The 19067-nt window shown below is 40.6% G+C and overlaps 1 protein-coding gene across 1 annotated transcript in view; it reads left to right on the top strand.

Moving 5' to 3' along the window:
- Nucleotides 1–13863, top strand: part of LOC139158162 (vomeronasal type-2 receptor 26-like) — a 37526-nt gene extending 23663 nt beyond the window's left edge. The window contains exon 5 of the mRNA XM_070735580.1: nucleotides 12959–13863. Coding sequence (XP_070591681.1) covers nucleotides 12959–13863 — 905 coding nt within the window. The remainder of the gene's footprint in view (nucleotides 1–12958) is intronic.
- The last annotated feature ends 5204 nt before the right edge of the window (nucleotides 13864–19067 follow it).

The raw sequence follows: 19067 nt of genomic DNA, 5'->3' as shown, positions 1-19067 counted from the left end.
ACGAAACAAACCTAAATAAGATAATAGGTGAGTGGAAGGGTAGGGGCATAAATAGGATAGGACAGTTATATGAGAACGATGGAAGAGTTAGTAGAAGCCGAATAGAATGGTGGTTGGGGCAACAGAGATGGTTTCAGATAAATGCAATATATACATACTTGAATGAAAGAGAAAATAAAGAAGCACTACTAAGGGAAGAGACAGAATTAGAGAAAATTTTAAGACATAAAAGTGACAATACAAGGTCACAGACAGGTAATAGACAGCCACTTGACTGGTGTACTATAGAGTTCCTGCTTGGGCAGGGGATTGAACTCGATGGCATTCATGGTCCCTTTCAACTCTAACAATAGATAGATAGATAGATAGATAGATAGATAGATAGATAGATAGATAGATAGATAGATAGATAGATAGATAGATAGACAGACAGACAGACAGACAGACAGACAGACAGACAGACAGACAGACAGACAGACAGACAGACAGACAGACAGATAAACAAACAAACAAACAAACAAACAAATAAATAAATAAATAATCCTTTAAAAATATGCACTGGTCGATGGGACCCGGAGAAGGCCAACTCTGTGGGACCTTATCGGCCGCTGGGATTCGTGCGGTGTAAGGCGGTTCTCATTGTCAGAAATTTTCTTCTTAGTTCTAGGTTGGATCCAGGGATGGGTTCCACTCCAGTTCAGGGTGGGGAATTTGTGGTGAGTGGGGGATTGTTATGTGTGTTGGGACTGGTCTTGAGGCGTCATGTGAATTTTGTTTTGTGGGTATACTTTGTATATAGATACAATGACAATAAAGTATTTTACCATCACCTCCAGTTCGCTTGCTCCGCTCGTGCATCCCTTTGTGCAATTTTACATCCATGCATGCCCTGTAGTTAGAATCGGCCCAAAACACAGCTGAGGAGCTGATCAGCTGTGTTTCGGGGGAAGGAATAAAGGGGGGTGTAGACCTGGTGGTGGGTGGGAGGGGCCTTTTTCAAGCAGCAGAACAGGAAAAGACTTCAAAAGAGTTTTAAAAAGTGCTTAAAAACACTAAAAAAAGATGGTGGCATTAACAGACTTGCATCAGTTGATCCAGTTCAGTGGGTCACTCCCAGTTCAGGTGATCTGGTCCAAGCCAGGAGAAACCCATCCCTGGTTGGCTCTCTCTTTGATAATCTAGAAAATAAAATATAGCACATTGTCTAATTTCAGAACAAGATCGATCGGAGGATACAAAATACAAACGTGTTAGCACAAAAGGACTTCAGTAAATTTGCCTTGAGGTTTCCGGAGCTCCCTGCAATTCAGCCTCTGCCCAAACCTTGATTTCTGTTGCAGGAGGGCAGGTGAGAAGAATGGCTGGGCTGCCTCCCCTACTGCTGCTGCTGCTGCTGCTCTTCTGGCTCCTGCCTCCCATGACTGCTAAGAAGATGCAAACCATGTGTCCACCGAAAAAGCATGCGATGTTTCAGCATGGATGGGAATATTACAGGCCTGGTGATCTGCTTATTGGGGGGATTTTACCCCTGTTGTCTTCTGTGGGCTCCGATTCCCCAGATTTTAAAGGGGACCCATTCCTGCTTAGTAAGCATAACTTGTAAGTTCCACCTGGAGGGGGAGGATAGCGATGGTTTTCTTTCCCTCTCCCTCCCTCCCTCCGTCTCTCTGTCTCTCTCTCTCTCCTTCTCTCTCTCTTAAATCCAGGGACTACTTTCAGAAATATATTTCATCTAGTAATCTTCTAGTAATCTTCATCGAGTCATCTTCACCTCATTTCCCCTTTTCTCAAAAAGGTGGCAAATTCAAGAAATAGGCTAGAATTCTTTTCTTTGGTATAAATTTGTTATTGTTTTCTCCACCTAAAACACATATATCATTATCTAACATAATACCTAACTTTGTGTGTGTCTGTGTGTGTGTGTATATATATAGAAGCATAGAAACATAGAAGATTGACGGCAGAAAAAGACCTCATGGTCCATCTAGTCAGTCATTATACTATTTCCTGTTCCATCTTAGGATGGATCTGTGTTTATCCCAGGCATGTTTAAATTCAGTTCCTGTGGATTTACCAACCATGTCTGCTGAACATTTGTTCCAAGCATCTACTACTCTTTCAGTAAAATAATATTTTCTCACGTTGCTTCTGATCTTTCCCCAACTAACCTCAGATTGTGTCCCCTTGTTCTTGTGTTCACTTTCCTATTAAAAACACTTCTCTCCTGGACCTTATTTAACCATTTAACATATTTAAATGTTTCGATCATGTCCCCCCTCCAGACTATACAGTTCTCCAGACTCTACAGATGGAGTTCATGAAGTCTTTCCTGATAAGTTTGATGTTTAAGACCTTCCACCATTTTTGTAGCCTGTCTTTGGACCTGTTCAATGTTATCAATATCTTTTTGTAGGCAAGGTCTCCAGAACTGAACCCAGTATTCCAAATGTGGTCTCACCTGTGGGATCCCAAGCTCCCTCTTCCTGCTTGTTTCACCTCTAGCTATGCAGCCAAGCATTCTACTTGCTTTCCCTACTCCCTGACCGCACTGTTCACTGTTCATTTATACATAGTTCTCTTATATTAAAAATTTATTAAAACTTCCTGAAATTCTATTTGCCTTTTATCAATCCTAACATAACTCCATCTATCTAATAACACCGCTAATTAAAAATAAAAAAACTAACTTTAATCTAAATGATAATAAAAAAGACCAAAACACAAAACTATAGGAAAAATACATATATCTTCTCCAATTATAACATTCATATTCAAAACTTAAGTCTGTGTTACATAATTATCCAATACTGCTGCCCATTCTCCTCTTGTCAACCAGTTTTCTACCATCTATCTCTAATCCTTTCACATTGTTTTCAAAATGTTTACCTATTTTATTTATTTTTGTTTTCTATCATTCATAAATTTTCCCCCAGATTTTGTAAAATTCCGAGTCTTCTTTATTTTTAATTTCATTGTAAGTCTATTCATTTCAGCACAATCCATGATCTTCTAAAAAAAGGAGAAAGAAATAGGCGAGAATTCCCTGGTTTTTCCAGAACTGAAGACATCAGCAGTATATACACAAATTATATGTGGGGTATGACCTGTCATTCCAGATGTTTTTATCAGGATGATGAAATAAGCACACCACTGTGCTTACCATCCCTGTCCGATTGTCCTGTTGTCCTTCTGTATCCATACTTTTTTTTGCTTATGTTTCTACAAACAACTACTATCCTGTACATGTTTGACAAATAAAATCAATAAATAATAGACAGACAGACAGACAGACAGACAGACAGACAGATAATCAACCATATAAAAATGGGGAGGGGAAACACCTTGAAAACTGTCAACTGAACTAATGAAGAACTTAACTTATAATATTAATTTGGACATAAATTCACTGTTTAAAAAAAAAGCTCAAAGAAAAGTTAGATCTTTTTCCAATGTTGGGAACCATCCAAACCCCCTCAGACTTGGCATCAGAGCTCATGAATTTTGGCCCTTAGTAAATTGGATGGCGATTGTGACCCTCATTGGAATGCTCAGATTTGAAACGGCTCCAAGGGAGAAATGCATGAATTAGGAATGAAGACGACCAATTGGGGAGAATTTCAGGAGAAAGGAAAGTGAATAGAGGGGTGTTGCATGATCTGGGAATAGGACCACCAGGATTTATTGCTTGCTTGCTTGCTTGCTTGCTTGCTTGCCTGCCTGCCTGCCTGCCTGCCTGCCTGCCTGCCTGCCTGCCTGCCTGCCTGCCTGCCTGCCTGATTGATCAGGGTGGTTTACAACATATAAAAAAGAAGAATACAATACAAATCCTAAATCCAATTAATATAAAACCCAGTTATCTAATGTAAAAACCCCATTATTTAAAAAATCAATCATTTCCACTCAACAGCAACATACATATCATTCGTTGTCCAGGGTGGCTAGAATCTACTGGCCCCAAGTCTGGTGGCATAGATGAGGTTTTAGACTCTAACAGAAGGCGAGGAGGGTGGGGGCAGTATGAATCTCTGGGGGAGCTGATTCCAGAGGGCCAGGGCCCCCACAGAGAAGGCTCTTCCCCTAGGTCCCATCAAGTGACATTGTCTAGTTGACAAGACCTGGAGAAAGCCAACTCTGTGAGACCTCACCGGTTGCTGGGACTCATGTGGCAGAAGGTGGTCCTGCAATAAATATGGTCCGATTCCTTTCTCAGGAATCCATCCAAGTCCAAACAAGAAATATCCTTAAAGAAGCCAAAACCACCCAATGGAACCTGTGACTGGCAAGAACACACAAAAAAGGAAAGGCCAATTTCACCAGCACACAAGACCTTTCCTATAATGTTCCCCAATCTTTTTCTCACTGTAGACCCCTACTCAAAAACTACCAGCAGTTCCTGGCCTTGATGTTTACTGTCACAGAGGTGAATAAGGATCTGGTTCTCCTCCCCAACATCACTCTTGGATTCAACTTGTATGACAGTTGGAAGATGGAGAGGAATATTTTCTTGTACAGCCTCTCGCTACTCTCCACACAAGGCCGAATGGTTCCAGGTTATAAATGTGACTGGAAGGACGTGCTTTTATCTGTCATTGGGGGTGATGAGCCCAAATCCTCAAGGCAGATGGCCTCCATCTTCAGCAGCTTCAAGGTCCCACAGGTAAGGGGCTCCATTGTATATTTATTTATTTATTTACTTACTTACTTACTTACTTACTTACTTACTTACTTACTTACTTACTTACTTAGTTACTTATTTACTTATTTATTTATTTAGTTACTTAGTTACTTAGTTACTTAGTTACTTAGTTACTTAGTTACTTAGTTACTTAGTTAGTCTAATACACAATACACATTGAAGAGAATAAACATGTAGTAATATATATAAAAAAAGGATAGAAGAAAAGATATAAGAATAAAATACGTCAATGTAGAATAAAGGAAAAGATATATGAATAGAAGAAAAGATATAGGAGATATAGGAGAGACAATTGGACAGAGAACGGAAGGCACACTAGTGCACTTATGCCCACCCCTTACTGACCTTTTAGGAACCTGAAGAGGTCAATCGTGGATAATCTAAAGGAAAAATGTTGGGGGTTAGGGGTTGACACTACAGAGATTGGTAATGAGTTCCACACTTCGACGACTCGATTGCTAAAGTCATATTTTTTACAGCTTTGGATGGATCATTGTGGTCTTCTTTGTTGTTCGATCCTGCGAGGTGGAATAGGTCTAAAGTCTTTGAGTTTGTTGTTGGCAAAGTTGTAGAAGGCTCGGTTAGATTTGGTGCAAAGGAGGTTTTCCTCTTGTTTGCTATGAAAGTTGAGACATTCTGCTTTTATTTGCTGGCATAAGCTTTTGTAGCAGCTTTTGAAGTTGGTTACTTGGCCTTTTTTGTTTTTATGCCAGAGAGATCTTTTTTTGGTTTGTAGTTTCCTTATTGAGACAGGTAAGTTATTTTTTGTTTTTCTTCTGGTTGAAGTTAGTGGTACATGTAGTCTGATAAGTCTTTTAAATTGTAGTAAGAATGTGTTGTAGAAATCATCAATAGTGTTGCAGTTAGAAAATATAGTTCACCAGTCAAGAATTGAGGGATTGGCATCTATGAGTTCATAGTTGGCTTTCCTAAAATTGTACTTAGGTGTCACGTTATTCTTGTGAGTGTTAGGGTGAGATAGACTGAGGTTGAAGGTAATGATACTATGATTGCTGTTGGAAAAGGGTTCTTTTACATAAGTGCTTTTGCTATTACAGATTATGAGGTCAAGAGAGCTGTTGAGTCTAGTATTATTTTATACTAATTCATCAAGTCCCAAGATGCTGACGGCATTGTATAAGATAGTATAGATTGGTTCCGTGCTGCATTCGTTTAGGGTCCAGTTGATGTGGTCGCCAAGGAAGATAATGGGGTTGGGGCAGGAAGTTGCCCACATTAGTATGAGGTTAATTTGGTTGCATGAGTGATGTCATAGTCAGGAGCTCTGTAGCACAGTAGAAAGTGGAGTGTGGTATTGAGGGAAAGATCACATATCATGGTTTCAGGGAGGATAAGATTATGTGCAACTTGAATCTTTTTTCGATTGAGTTATTTTTGTATAGAATATAGTTACACCGCCTCCTCTGCGGGATTCTCAGTCAGACTGGAAAACAAGGTAGTTACTTGATGTCATGATGGAGTCAGGATAGGATGTATTTAGCCATGTTTCACAGACAAAGATATATCAAATATGTTGGTGTCACGTAGAAGGAGGAATTCAGACAACTTGTTGATTATACTTCTTGCATTGATTAGTTTACATTTGAGATTGATTTTGGGTTCTGGATTGAAATTGGACTGAGTTGAATTGAAATTGGATTGAATTGAGGTATTAATGGGTGCACTTTCCTATTCTTGGTTGGAAGTGCTAGGGGTGTCCATTTGCTGATGAGGGATGGTAGGTAGAGAAGTGTAGGATGGTTGAGGAGAGACGGTGGGTTGGAAGATGAAGGGAGGGTTGTGGGTCTTGGTTTTGATGCATTCAGTGTGGTAATCTATGTATAGGTTAGTTTCACCAAGATCAAGACGTCTCTCTTTTTTTTTTTTTTTGAAAATAAATTTATTAAATATATACAATAAAAACAAAATACAGAAAGACAAAAGAGATATGCATACTGTACATTTTAACATTTACACTCTACTTATGTAGTAATTGGGGAGTGGGAGAAAGGGGTTGTGAAGGGAGGGAAGTAGATATAGAAGGAAGGGGGATAGGGAAGAGAAGGAGGGGGGGATAGAGAAGCGAAAACCAGCGTTAGAGCTGGGTCTTTCATGATTTGCGGCCTGTAGTTTGAGCTCGTAGTTGGTGTGTTTTACCCTAAGGCTTTTTCTATATTTTTTGAGTATAATGTATAATTGATTTAGGGGTTTACAGTGATCCCCCGCTCGTTGCAAGGGTTCCGTTCCAGGACCCCCCCGCAACGAGCGGGTTTTCGCGAAGTAGCGCTGCGGAAGTAAAAACACCATCTGCGCATGTGCAGATGGTGTTTTTACTTCCGCAGCGCTAGCGAGGAGCCGAAGATTGGGGGCGGCGCGGCTGTTTTAAAACATCGCCGCCGGCATGGGGGGCTTGCCAGCACCCCCCAGACCCCCAACCCGGGTTTGGGGGGCTGCTACGAAGCCCCCCATGCTGGCGGCGCCGTTTTAAAACAGCCGCGCCGCCCCCAATCTTCGGCTCCTCGCTAGCGGGCAGGCAGGCGGCTCGCTCTCGCCGCTTTCCACCTGAGTCCTGAAGCAAATTCGCTTCAGGACTCAGGTGGAAAGCGGCGAGAATGAACGGCGTGGGCGCGGGACGCGCGGGACGTGCGAGCGAGCAGCGGACAAGACGTTCGCTAGCGCTCGCTCTCGCCGCTTTCCACCTGAATCCTGAAGCGAATTCGCTTCAGGGCTCAGGTGGAAAGTGGCGAGAATGAACGGCGTGGGCGCGGGACGCGCGAGCGAGCAGCGGACAAGCCGTTCGCTAGCGCTCGCTCTCGCCGCTTTCCACCTGAATCCTGAAGCGAATTCGCTTCAGGGCTCAGGTGGAAAGCGGCGAGAATGAACGGCGTGGGCGCGGGACGCGCGAGCGAGCAGCGGACAAGCCGTTCGCTAGCGCTCGCTCTCGCCGCTTTCCACCTGAATCCTGAAGCGAATTCGCTTCAGGGCTCAGGTGGAAAGCGGCAAGAATGAACGGCGTGGGCGCGGGACGCACGAGCGAGCAGTGGACAAGCCGTTTGCTAGCGCTCGCTCTCGCCGCTTTCCACCTGAATCCTGAAGCGAATTCGCTTCAGGGCTCAGGTGGAAAGCGGCGAGAATGAACAGCGTGGGCGCGGGACGCGCGAGCGAGCAGCGGACAAGCCGTTCGCTAGCGCTCGCTCTCGCCGCTTTCCATCTGAATCCTGAAGCGAATTCGCTTCAGGACTCAGGTGGAAAGCGGCGAGAATGAACAGCATGGGCGGGCGAAGGGCGGGCGGCAGCGAGGAGTTTGCGTGGGCGGTGGGGAAACTCCTTGCTGATGCCCGCCACTCGCCCTCCCGCCAGCAAGAGGGGGAAGACCCAGGGAAGCCGCCCAGCAGCTGATCTGCCGGGCGCCATCTACGCATGCGTGCCCATAGAAAAAAGGGGCACGCATGCGCAGATGGTGTTTTGACTTCCGGGTTCAAAAATCGCAAATTACCCTGTTCGCAATGGTCGGGGACGCAATAACCGGGGGATCACTGTATTTTCTTTGTAAAGTTGGAGTTCGTGTTGGTCGATGTTTACAGTTTGTTGTTTCAATTTGGTGTTATGATTTGTGGTGTAAGTTGCTATTTTTTCAAGTTGTTTTTGTTGGATATTTTTCTTGATGAATAATTTTTAGATAATTCCTTTTTTTTAACCAGAGGTACCATTTATCCCAAGCTTTGTAGAAATCTGTCTCATCCTTGTTTTGCAGTTCCATTGTTAGTTTGGACATTTCTGCGCATTCCATTATTTTAATCAAGAGTGGTAGAGTAGTTGGGTTTTTTTCTTGCTTCCAAAATTGTGCATATAAAATCCGTGCGGCTGTAATAATATGGATTATAATATATCTGTTTTCTTTACTAAAATTTTGTCTTGTGATTCCTAGTAGAAATAGTTCGGGTTTCACATGAATAGTCTGAGAAGTAATTTGTTCTAGTATAGTTTTAATTTTTTCCCAATATTTTTGGGTGGTTTCACATGTCCACCAGATGTGGTAATATGTACCTGGTTTTTCCCTGCATTTCCAACATAATGGTGATAGATTTGTATACATTTTTGCAAGTCTAGCAGGTGGCAAGTGCCATCTGTAGAACATTTTATAATGGTTTTCCTTATATGAGGTTGCCATCATTAGTTTATAGTTAGCAGTCCAAATTTTTTCCCATTCGTTTAAATAAATTGTGTACCCAAAGTTTTGTGACCACACTATCATAGTTCCTTTAACTATTTCTTCAACAGTATCGTGTTGAAGGAGGATATTGTATATATTTGATATTTGCTTTTTTTGTGGACCAAAAATTATTTTATCAAGGGGGTTATTTTTTTGGAAGTCTGATTTGTTCTTATCTTCATTATATTTTGATTTTATTTGTAGGTAGTGTAACCAATCTACTTTAATACCTTTTTCCATGAGTTTTTGCTTAGGGATTAGTTCATTATTTTCGTTTAGCAGTTGGTCGTATGTTATAATTTTATCAGGGGTTAATGCATTCGGGTATATAATGGCTTCTGTTGGTGAAATCCATTTTGGGATGCAGAGGTATTTTTTAATGAAGTGCCAGGTGTTAATTAAGGTTTTTCGGATGTAGTGTGATCTGAAATATGTTGGTATTTTATCTATGTCTGTCATCAGAAACTTGTGCCACCCGGATTGAAGGTCATAGCCTTCAAGTGTTAATATTCTAGAATTTTTAAGTATTATCCATTCTTTCAGAAGGTTTACAATTGAGGCGTAGTAGTATAGTTCCATGTTTGGTAACCGAAAACCACCCCTTGACCTATGGTCTTGTAGGTCCTTAAGTTTTATCCTGGCCTTTTTTTTTGTCCATATAAATATGCAAATTTTTTTGTGTAAGTTTTTGAAAAAGGTCCTGTTTAGTTTAATGGGTGCAGTTTGGAAAAGGTGTAGAAATCTAGGAAGTATATTGCTTTTAATTACAGCAATTTTCCCCATTATAGAGAGTGGGAGTTTCGACCATCTGCAAAAATCTTTCTCCATTTCATTGATTAGTTTATCATAATTGTCTTTCTTGATAGTGCTGCAATTTGCGGTAATCCATAATCCTAAGTATTTAACTTTTTTGGCGGTTTTTATAGAAACATAGAAGACTGACGGCAGAAAAAGACCCCATGGTCCATCTAGTCTGCCCTTTTACTATTTCCTTTATTTTATCTTACAATGGATATATGTTTATCCCAGGCATGTTTAAATTCGGTTACTGTGGATTTACCAACCACGTCTGCTGGAAGTTTGTTCCAAGGATCTACTACTCTTTCAGTAAAATAATACTTTCTCATGTTGCCTTTGATCTTTCCCCCAACTAACTTCAGATTGTGTCCCCTTGTTCTTGTGTTCACTTTCCTGTTAAAAACACTTCCCTCCTGAACCCTATTTAACCCTTTAACATATTTAAATGTTTCGATCATGTCCCCCCTTTTCCTTCTGTCTTCCAGACTATACAGATTGAGTTCATTAAGTCTTTCCTGATACGTTTTATACTTCAGACCTTCCACCATTCTTGTAGCCCGTCTTTGGACCCGTTCAATTTTGTCAATATCTTTTTGTAGGCGAGGTCTCCAGAACTGAACACAGTACTCCAAATGTGGTCTCACCAGCGCTCTATATAAGGGGATCACAATCTCCCTCTTCCTGCTTGTTATACCTCTAGCTATGCAGCCAAGCATCCTACTTGCCTTTCCTACCGCCCGACCACACTGCTCACCCATTTTGAGACTGTCAGAAATCACTACCCCTAAATCCTTCTCTTCTGAAGTTTTTGCTAACACAGAACTGCCAATGCAATACTCAGATTTAGGATTCCTTTTCCCCAAGTGCATTATTTTACATTTGGAAACATTAAACTGCAGTTTCCATTGCTTTGACCATTTATCTAGTAACGCTAAATCATTTACCATATTACAGACCCCTCCAGGAATATCAACCCTATTGCACACTTTAGAGTCATCAGCAAATAGGCAAACCTTCCCTACCAAACCTTCCCCTATGTCACTCACAAACATATTAAAAAGAATAGGACCCAGAACAGACCCTTGTGGCACACCGCTTGTAACCTGTCTCTGCTCAGAATACTCGCCATTAACAATAACTCTCTGATGTCTATGCTTTATTTTAGTGGATTCTTCTAATTTCGATATCTGCTGTTTTGTCATATTTTTTGTTATCATTTTTGTTTTTTCTCTATTAATTTTTAACCCTGCTGTTCTGTTCGGGTCTGTGAGACCCGAAATCAAGGTTTGAGACCCTGTAAAAAATTTTCCCTGCATATCTGAAACTTGAAATTTCATGACTTTTCATCATTTCAGGGGTTCTCTCTATGAGAATTTTTTTTGGGGGGTGGGAGGTTTCTTTCTTGCTGAAAAAAAAAAACTCCCTAATGTTATGTTCCCGGGTCACCCTGACCCGGACCGAAAACTCTTCATTTGCAGTGCTTATGTTTGGTCTTTTTGAAAGCTTTTTTCACTTGGAAAGTAGTCTGAACATTTCTTCACACAATGGAATGAAAATTGAACTGAAAAAATTAATCCTTATTGGTTTATTTTGCCCATAAATGTGCCTCCCCCCCCGTTTTTGTGAAAGTTTTTTCAATTTATGGATAGTTTTGCTTGCAAAATGCAGTCTATTTTACTGGAGTTGGTGTGGGAATGGTACCTTGAACATTTCTGAATATAAGAAAAATATAAAGGAACTGAAAAAAATGATTCTTACTGTTTTTTTAACATCAGAAATAAGCCCCCCCCCCCCTGGCTGCTTGCAACAATTTTCACTTTTTATTTTTTTATGCTCCAAATCCGAAATATTCTTTAAAATCTTACACATTCATTTACTCAATTTAACAATGCTGATCATCAAAAAAATATTTGTGGGGGTGGGTGAAAAATTTTTTTCTTGGCAAAAAAAAAGTCACATTTACTCTGTTCGGGTCATATAGACCCGGATCAAAATGATTTTTTTTAGGTACTTGAATTTGGTCTTTTTGAAAACTTTTTCCACTGGAAAACTAGTTTGAACATTTATGAACATAATGATATGAAAATTGAACTGGAAAAATTGAGACTTATATTTTTATTTTGATCAAAAAGCCCCTCCCCCCATCCTTTTTGAATTTCGTGTCAATTTATATTTTTTAAGGCTACAAATCCCTAAGGAATTTTCCCCCAAAAGGTTTGATATACTAAATTGAACAATCCTGAACATAAGAAAAATATAAATGAACTGAAAAAAATGACTCTTATTGGTTTATTGTTTTATACTCGAGTATAAGCCTACTCGAGTATAAGCCTATTTGAGTATAAGCATGGGGGCCCATTTATGAGCAAAATAAACCAATAAGGATCATTTTTTCAGTTTAATTTTCATATCATTATGTTCAGAAAGGTTCAAGCTACCAATCCCACACCAAAATAGAATAGTAAAATAGAATGCATTTTGCAGGCAAAATTATCAATAAACTCAAAAGTTTTGATATACTAAATTGAACAATCCTAAACATAAGAAAAATAGAAATGAACTGAAAAAAAATGATTCTTATTGGTTTATTTTTGAATATAAGACCATATCATTTTATACTCGAGTATAAGCCTACTCGAGTATAAGCCTATTTGAGTATAAGCATGGGGGCCCATTTATGAGCAAAATAAACCAATAAGGATTAATTTTCTCAGTTCAATTTTCATATCATTGTGTGCAGAAATGTTCAAGCTACCAATCCCACACCAACTTTAGTAAAATAGAATGGATTTTGCAAGCAAAACTATCCATAAATTGAAAAAACTTTCACAAAAACGGGGGGGGAGGCACATTTATGTGCAAAATAAACCAATAAGGATTAATTTTTTCAGTTCAATTTTCATTCCATTGTGTGCAGAAATGTTCAAACATGTTTCCAGGTGAAAAAAGCTTTCAAAAAGACCAAACATAAGCACTGCAAATGAAGAGTTTTCGGTCCGGGTCAGGGTGACCCGGGAACATAACATTAGGAACTTTTTTCGAACAGAACAGCAGGGTTAAGTACCATTCAAGAATCTGAAGTACTAATGATCGAAGTGAGTTGGCAGTAGATAAAAGTCAATGGCATTTGTATATTTCTTGTATTTAGTTTGTGGGTTGGCCAGAGCAAAAAAGGGGCAGCCATGTCAATCTTTGGAAAGGGATAACGACACATGACACTGAAATCCTTACACAAAAATTCTTAATTTCAGATGCAGCCCAGTGTGACCCCTGCCCACAAGACAAGTATCCCAACAAGGAGAAGGACCAATGCATTGCCAAGAAGATCCACTTCCTCAGCTATAAAGACACCCTCGGATACACTTTGGCTTCTCTAGCTCTTTTCCTTTCTCTGATCACATCTGCAGTACTGGTGGTTTTCCGTAAACATCATGAAACACCAATAGTCAAGGCCAACAACCGAGATGTCACCTATATCCTCCTGGTCTCCCTCCTGCTCTGCTTCCTCTGCTCCTTCCTCTTCATTGGTCAACCCAAGAAGCTCACTTGTCTATTCCAACAAACTGCCTTTGCCATTTTCTTTTCACTTGCGGTTTCCTCTGTGCTGGCAAAAACAGTCATGGTGGTTCTGGCCTTCATGGCTACCAAACCAGGAAACAGGGCAAGGAAATTCTTAGGAAAACCACTGACCAATTCCATTATCTTAGCCTGTCCCCTGGTCCAAACAGTTCTATGTGCCATTTGGCTGATAACCTCTCCCCCATTTCTCAACTTGGACTTCCACTCCTTGGAAGGAGAGACCATCTTGGAATGTCAGGAAGGCTCAGTTTCCATGTTTTACACAGTCCTAGTCTACCTGGCTTTTCTGGCCTTTGTGAGTTTTATTATGGCCTTTCTGGCTAGGAAATTGCCTGATAGCTTTAACGAAGCCAAATTCATTACTTTTAGCATGCTGGTCTTTTGCAGTGTTTGGATCACTTTCCTCCCCACCTACTTGAGCACTAAAGGGAAGTCCATGGTGGCCGTAGAGATCTTCTCCATCTTGGCCTCTGGGGCTGGTCTCTTGGTTTGCATATTTTTCCCCAAATGCTACATTATCCTACTGAGGCCCCAATTGAATTGTCGAGATAATATAATGGGGCACAAAAAACTCTGATTTATGTCTCAGGTTTCTGTGGGTCTCCTGCTTGAGCAGGGGGTTGGACTAGATGGCCTCCAAGTTCCCATCCATCTCTATGATTCTGTTTCAGTTTCCAGCTTTAACAGGGGTTCATACTAGATGGCCTCTGAGATCCCCTCCAATTCTATCACTCTGAATCTGTCTCATACTTGAGCAGGGGGTCCGGATAGATGGCCTCTGAGGTCCCCTCCAACTCTATCACTCTGTATCTGTCTCATTCTTCAGCAAGGGGTCAGGATAGATGGCCTCTGAGATCCCCTCCAACTCTAACACTCTGTATCTGTCTCATGCTTCAGTAGGGGTTTAGGATAGATGGCCTCTGAGGTCCCCTCCAACTCTATGATTCTGTATCAGTCTCCTGTTTGAGGAACGGTTCAGACTACAACTGGTGCATGTGTGTGAGTGAGTGAGTGAAAGAGCTCCCAAAGCCCCTTCCCCACCCCACTTCTGGGGACCCTCAAGATGAATGAAGGAGGAATTAAAAGAGGCATGGGATCGTGTAGATGTCCAGAGCGTGTCCAGACCTCCCTCTCTGGAAATGGGGCAGGATCATTTGACCTCCTCCACTTTCTCCCCCAAAGCCCCCTCTCCACCCACTTCTGGGGAACCTGAAGATTAACTGGTGTGTGTGTGTGTATCTGTGTGTTTCTCTGTGTTGAAAGAGGCTCATCTAGATGCCCAGAGGGCATTTGGGACCTCCTCCGTTCCCAAATTAGCTTTTTAAGGATTTAGGGGGAGGCGAACTGTCCCATTCTTTCCTTCCCAAAGTAGCTTTATGTGAAGACTGCTCTGATTGTCTGGTGGCAAAGTGTCCCATGGGGCCAAAAGGCCAGGCGTGAATGTGATTTCTTGTGACAGAGAGGCTGGGCTGAACAACTAGGGGCCTTTCGGTGAGCGAGAAAAGACAGCTTCCAATCGTCAGAAGTGAAAGGCTGTAGAATAAAGAGCTGCATCCAACTGGTGGAGGTGAAATGTCCCATTCCCCTGTCACACGAACCCTTCCCTATCCTCCCATTCCCCCTCACCTAACTTTATGGCAGGTTGACATAGATGCAAAGAGAAACAGGACTGAAGTGGTTTGATGGCAGGTCTGACAGTTGGGTTTTCCTGATTTAAACCAGAACTTCATGGATCTGGTCCCAGCAATTCTCTTTTATTCCAAATCTAAAACACTTATACAGTGGTACCTCTACTTAACAACTTTTCTAGATAAGAACCAACTGTTCAAGATTTTTTTGCCTTTTCTACTTAAGAACCCGAACTCAGGAAAATTTCCCAGAAAATTTGAAAGTGGCACGAAGGCCCGGTCAGTTTCCTGCCATTCCCCTTATAATCCCGGCCATCTCGGGCTTTTCTGGGCTGCCAGAGGAGCTTTTCAGTGGCGCTTAAGAAAGCTTTTGCTGTCCAGAGCAAACGAAGCATTTTCCTTTCTCTGGGCAGTTCGAGAGGGAATAAACCTCTGCCAGTGCCCAGAGAAAAGAAACACTCCCTTCACTCTGGGCAATGACTATCCTCCTCCTCTTCTTCCTCCTCCTCCTCCCACCCAAGTTCTAAGCTTTTATTCCTTTCCTAATGGGTTTGCATGCATTACTTGCTTTTACATTGATTCCAATAGGAAAAATTGCTTCTACCTTTCTACTTAAGTTCATAAGTAGAGGTACCACTGTATATATCTTTGATAGTTTATCATGTGTTATATACCAACAGTACATCGCTTTATGAATATTTTTTTATCAAATTATAATCAATAAAATATTAAACCATTCATCTGCCTATTTTCCCATTTCTTGACCATTGTTATATTCAAACCTCCTTGCCCAATAAACCATACATTGTTTAACATAATGGTTTTCCAGTTTGAGTTTCAACAGTATTTTACAGACTTTGGCAATAACATACTCATTATTATCAGTTTCAAATTATTCTTTTTACAGACTCAACTCCAACTTTCCTGCCTAAATTTAATCATTTCTTTTATTGTGAGGAAACACATTCTTTTTATTCCAATTATTGTTTTGTCCTGAGTTTTGGTTTATTTATTTATTTATTTGACTTCTAATAAGCTCGGTTAAGTTTAGTTAACATATATTATCTGCCTATGTTAACATTAGTTTGGTATCAACATTATTTCTTTTCTAAATAAAGTTCCTTGAGCTCAGGGATAGATTCCAATTGTTTTTCCTATCACTCTGTGGGCAGAGCTTTCTTTTGTCCGAGTGGCTTCATGGTCATGTGACTGGGTAGGAGTGGCCTGGTAGTCAACCCTGCTCTTAATTGGGGTGCACTTACCCTCAATCTGAAACTTAGAAAGAGGGATAGGGGAGCATGGGAGATGTGCTCGCATTTTTAATTTTAAAAAACAACAATGTTGTTTGGCGGGACCCAGGGGAAGAGCCTTTTCTGTGGCGGCCCCGGCCCTCTGGAACCAACTCCCTCCAGAGATTAGAATAGCCCCCACCCTTCTTGTCTTTTGTAAGCTTCTTAAAACCCACCTCTGTCGTCAGGCATGGGGGAACTGAGACATTCTTTACCCCTAGGCGTCTACAATTTATGTATGGTATGTTTGTATGTATGATTGGTTTTAAAATAAGGGTTTTTAGCTGTTTTAGTATTGGATTGTCGCATATTGTTTTTACCACTGTTGTTAGCTGCCCCGAGTCTATGGAGAGGGGCGGCATACAAATCCAATAAATAAATAAGTAAAATAAATAAATCTTGAGAGATTTTCCTATGTATATATATTAACTTCTATGGGAGAAATTAATTTCTAAATTCATCCCCTACCAAGTTATTTCATATAAATTTGGGAATGATTGTTCAAACTTACTAGAAAACAATTTATTGTCCTGTGCCACTATGCCCCATTAACACTCAATACTATCCAAAGAAAACTATGGCTCAAGTCAAACTCCATCTTCTTTTCCAGAGGTTCAGTTTCATGTAGGTCAAATACCCAACTTCCCTATGATAGTCAAATCTATCTGCACTAGGGATTAACAACAAGGGAGACAAACTTGTTTTTCTCATTCTGGTGTGTAAATGAAATATATTGCTGAATGGATAAGAGGATTCTTTCCCTTTGCAATTATCATAAGAGTAATTCATAATGTATCCCTCTGGATTTCTGTCCTCCAAATTATTCCAGGATAAAACCTGCTTTGAAAACATGTTCCAATGTTCTCCACTAGGTGGCAGGATCTGTGAAATTACCTTGATTTGTGTTGAAAAGAGTGTTTCCTGGATTTGTTGAGACTCAGCTATCCTTACTTTCTGCTTTGTTCATGCCTGTAAGTCAGCTTCTGCATGAACCTTGGATTATAATTTAGAAGGGATAAGAATGACTGGGCTGCCTCTCCTGCTGCTGCTCTTCTGGCTCTTTCCTCCAACTACTGCTGAGAGGAGGCAAACTCTATGTGTGTTGAGGAATTTGTTCAAGCCTAAAGGAAGAGAGCACTATTACAGACCTGGTGATCTCATCATTGGTGGGAATTTGCCTCTACAGACTCTAATGAACTCCAGAGTTGCTAATTTTCAGAATGAACCATTCAGGCTTCCTTATAATGCTTTGTAAGTTTCACCTGGCAGGGAAAAATGCATTAATTATTTCCTGTGTCAAGGATTTATTTATTCTTTTGTTTTATTAGATTTATAGACCCGTGTTCTTGCAGACCCAGAATTCAGGGCCTCTTTTCAGAAATCCCTGGTCCACTAATTTCCTCATGTACTTCTTGCCTTTGATCATACAGCAGGCTCAAATGCTAAATCATTTCAATATTCTATATCAGGATGATCATAGACCCCATAAAAAGTGAGGAACAACAAAGCTGAAGTTGTCCTGGCTTTAAAAAAAAGTTGACAATGTTCATTTGGATAGAAAGTCATAGTAGAAAATTCATAGAAAAACTTTATAGTTTTTCATTGTCTGGCATTGTAGTAAGTTTTGTATTATGGTGACCAGTTCCAGTCATCACAATAGGGGGAAAATGAGACAGTATGAAGTATGGAGATAAGAGCAACAAAGATGATTAAGTGGCTGGAGGCTAAAACTTACAAGGAATTGGGTTATGTTTTGTCTAACGAAAAGAAGGAGGGGGGTTAGGGTTTGGGGCTTCTACAAAGACAAAGGGGTCAAACTATTTTCCAAAGGGCCAAGGTAAGAAACAATCTTTGGAACCTAACAAAGAGAAAAGCAACATAAAACTAGGGAAAACATTACATAATGGTGAGAGCAATTAACCAATGGTGTAGTTTGCCTTTCTCCTGTGTCACTAAGCCATACAATTTTAATAAAATATGGGATTTGCTATACAACATCAAAAATATGGCTAGAACACACACTTTCCTCTCTGTTATTTTCCCAATGGTTTCTTTACTACAGACCCACAGAGAAGAAGTACCAGCACTTCCTGGCTTTAGTGTTTGCTGTCACGGAGATCAACAAAGATTTAGTTCTCCTCCCCAACGTCACACTGGGCTTTCAGATTTGTAACAATGATCAGAGGAAAAGGTTGATATCTTTAATCAGCCTCTCCTTGCTCTCCACATGGGGCCAAATGGTTCCGGGTTATAAATGTGACAGGCAGGACCCCCTGCTCTCTGTCATTGGAGGTGACCACCCCACATCCTCAAAGCAGATGGCCTGCACCTTCAGCATCTACAAGGTCCCACAGGTAAGGGGGATCCGTTGGATAAAGTATGGTGTAGACAAAGAACAGAAACACAGACAGTCAAGGATAAAAATGATGTTAAAGGGGATATCCTATAGTTGAATTCATTTTTATATTTTATATGTCAAGATATATAACCCCAACAGACTGATAATGAAATAATTCTGAACTGGTCTACTTGCCAAGAAGAATGAATTTTTGACTTTTATAAATGTTTAGCCAGCATTTCATTGCATTTTTTTACCTCTATCAGGTTAACCATTTATTCTCTTTGACAAGTCACAACCAGACAAGATATGTCACTAGCAGTTCTTCCTAGGAAGAGAAGGAACTTTAGCTTGTTAATTAAACCAAATCTGCCTGAATGGTAAGTTTAAAAAAAAAGCATGTAAAGTCAGCACAATACTTTACTTTGTTTTGAAAGAGAAATCTCCCTTTCTCCAGCTGGGTGTGGGCTTTGAGTTTCCTCCGGAATACAGACCAGTTTATCCTTCCTTCTTCCGGATTAATCCC

Source organism: Erythrolamprus reginae, chromosome 1 (genome assembly GCF_031021105.1).
Source record: "Erythrolamprus reginae isolate rEryReg1 chromosome 1, rEryReg1.hap1, whole genome shotgun sequence".
NCBI classification, from domain to species: Eukaryota; Metazoa; Chordata; class Lepidosauria; order Squamata; family Dipsadidae; genus Erythrolamprus; species Erythrolamprus reginae.
Note: the sequence above shows the minus strand (reverse complement) of the source record. Positions and strands in the feature narration are given on the sequence as shown.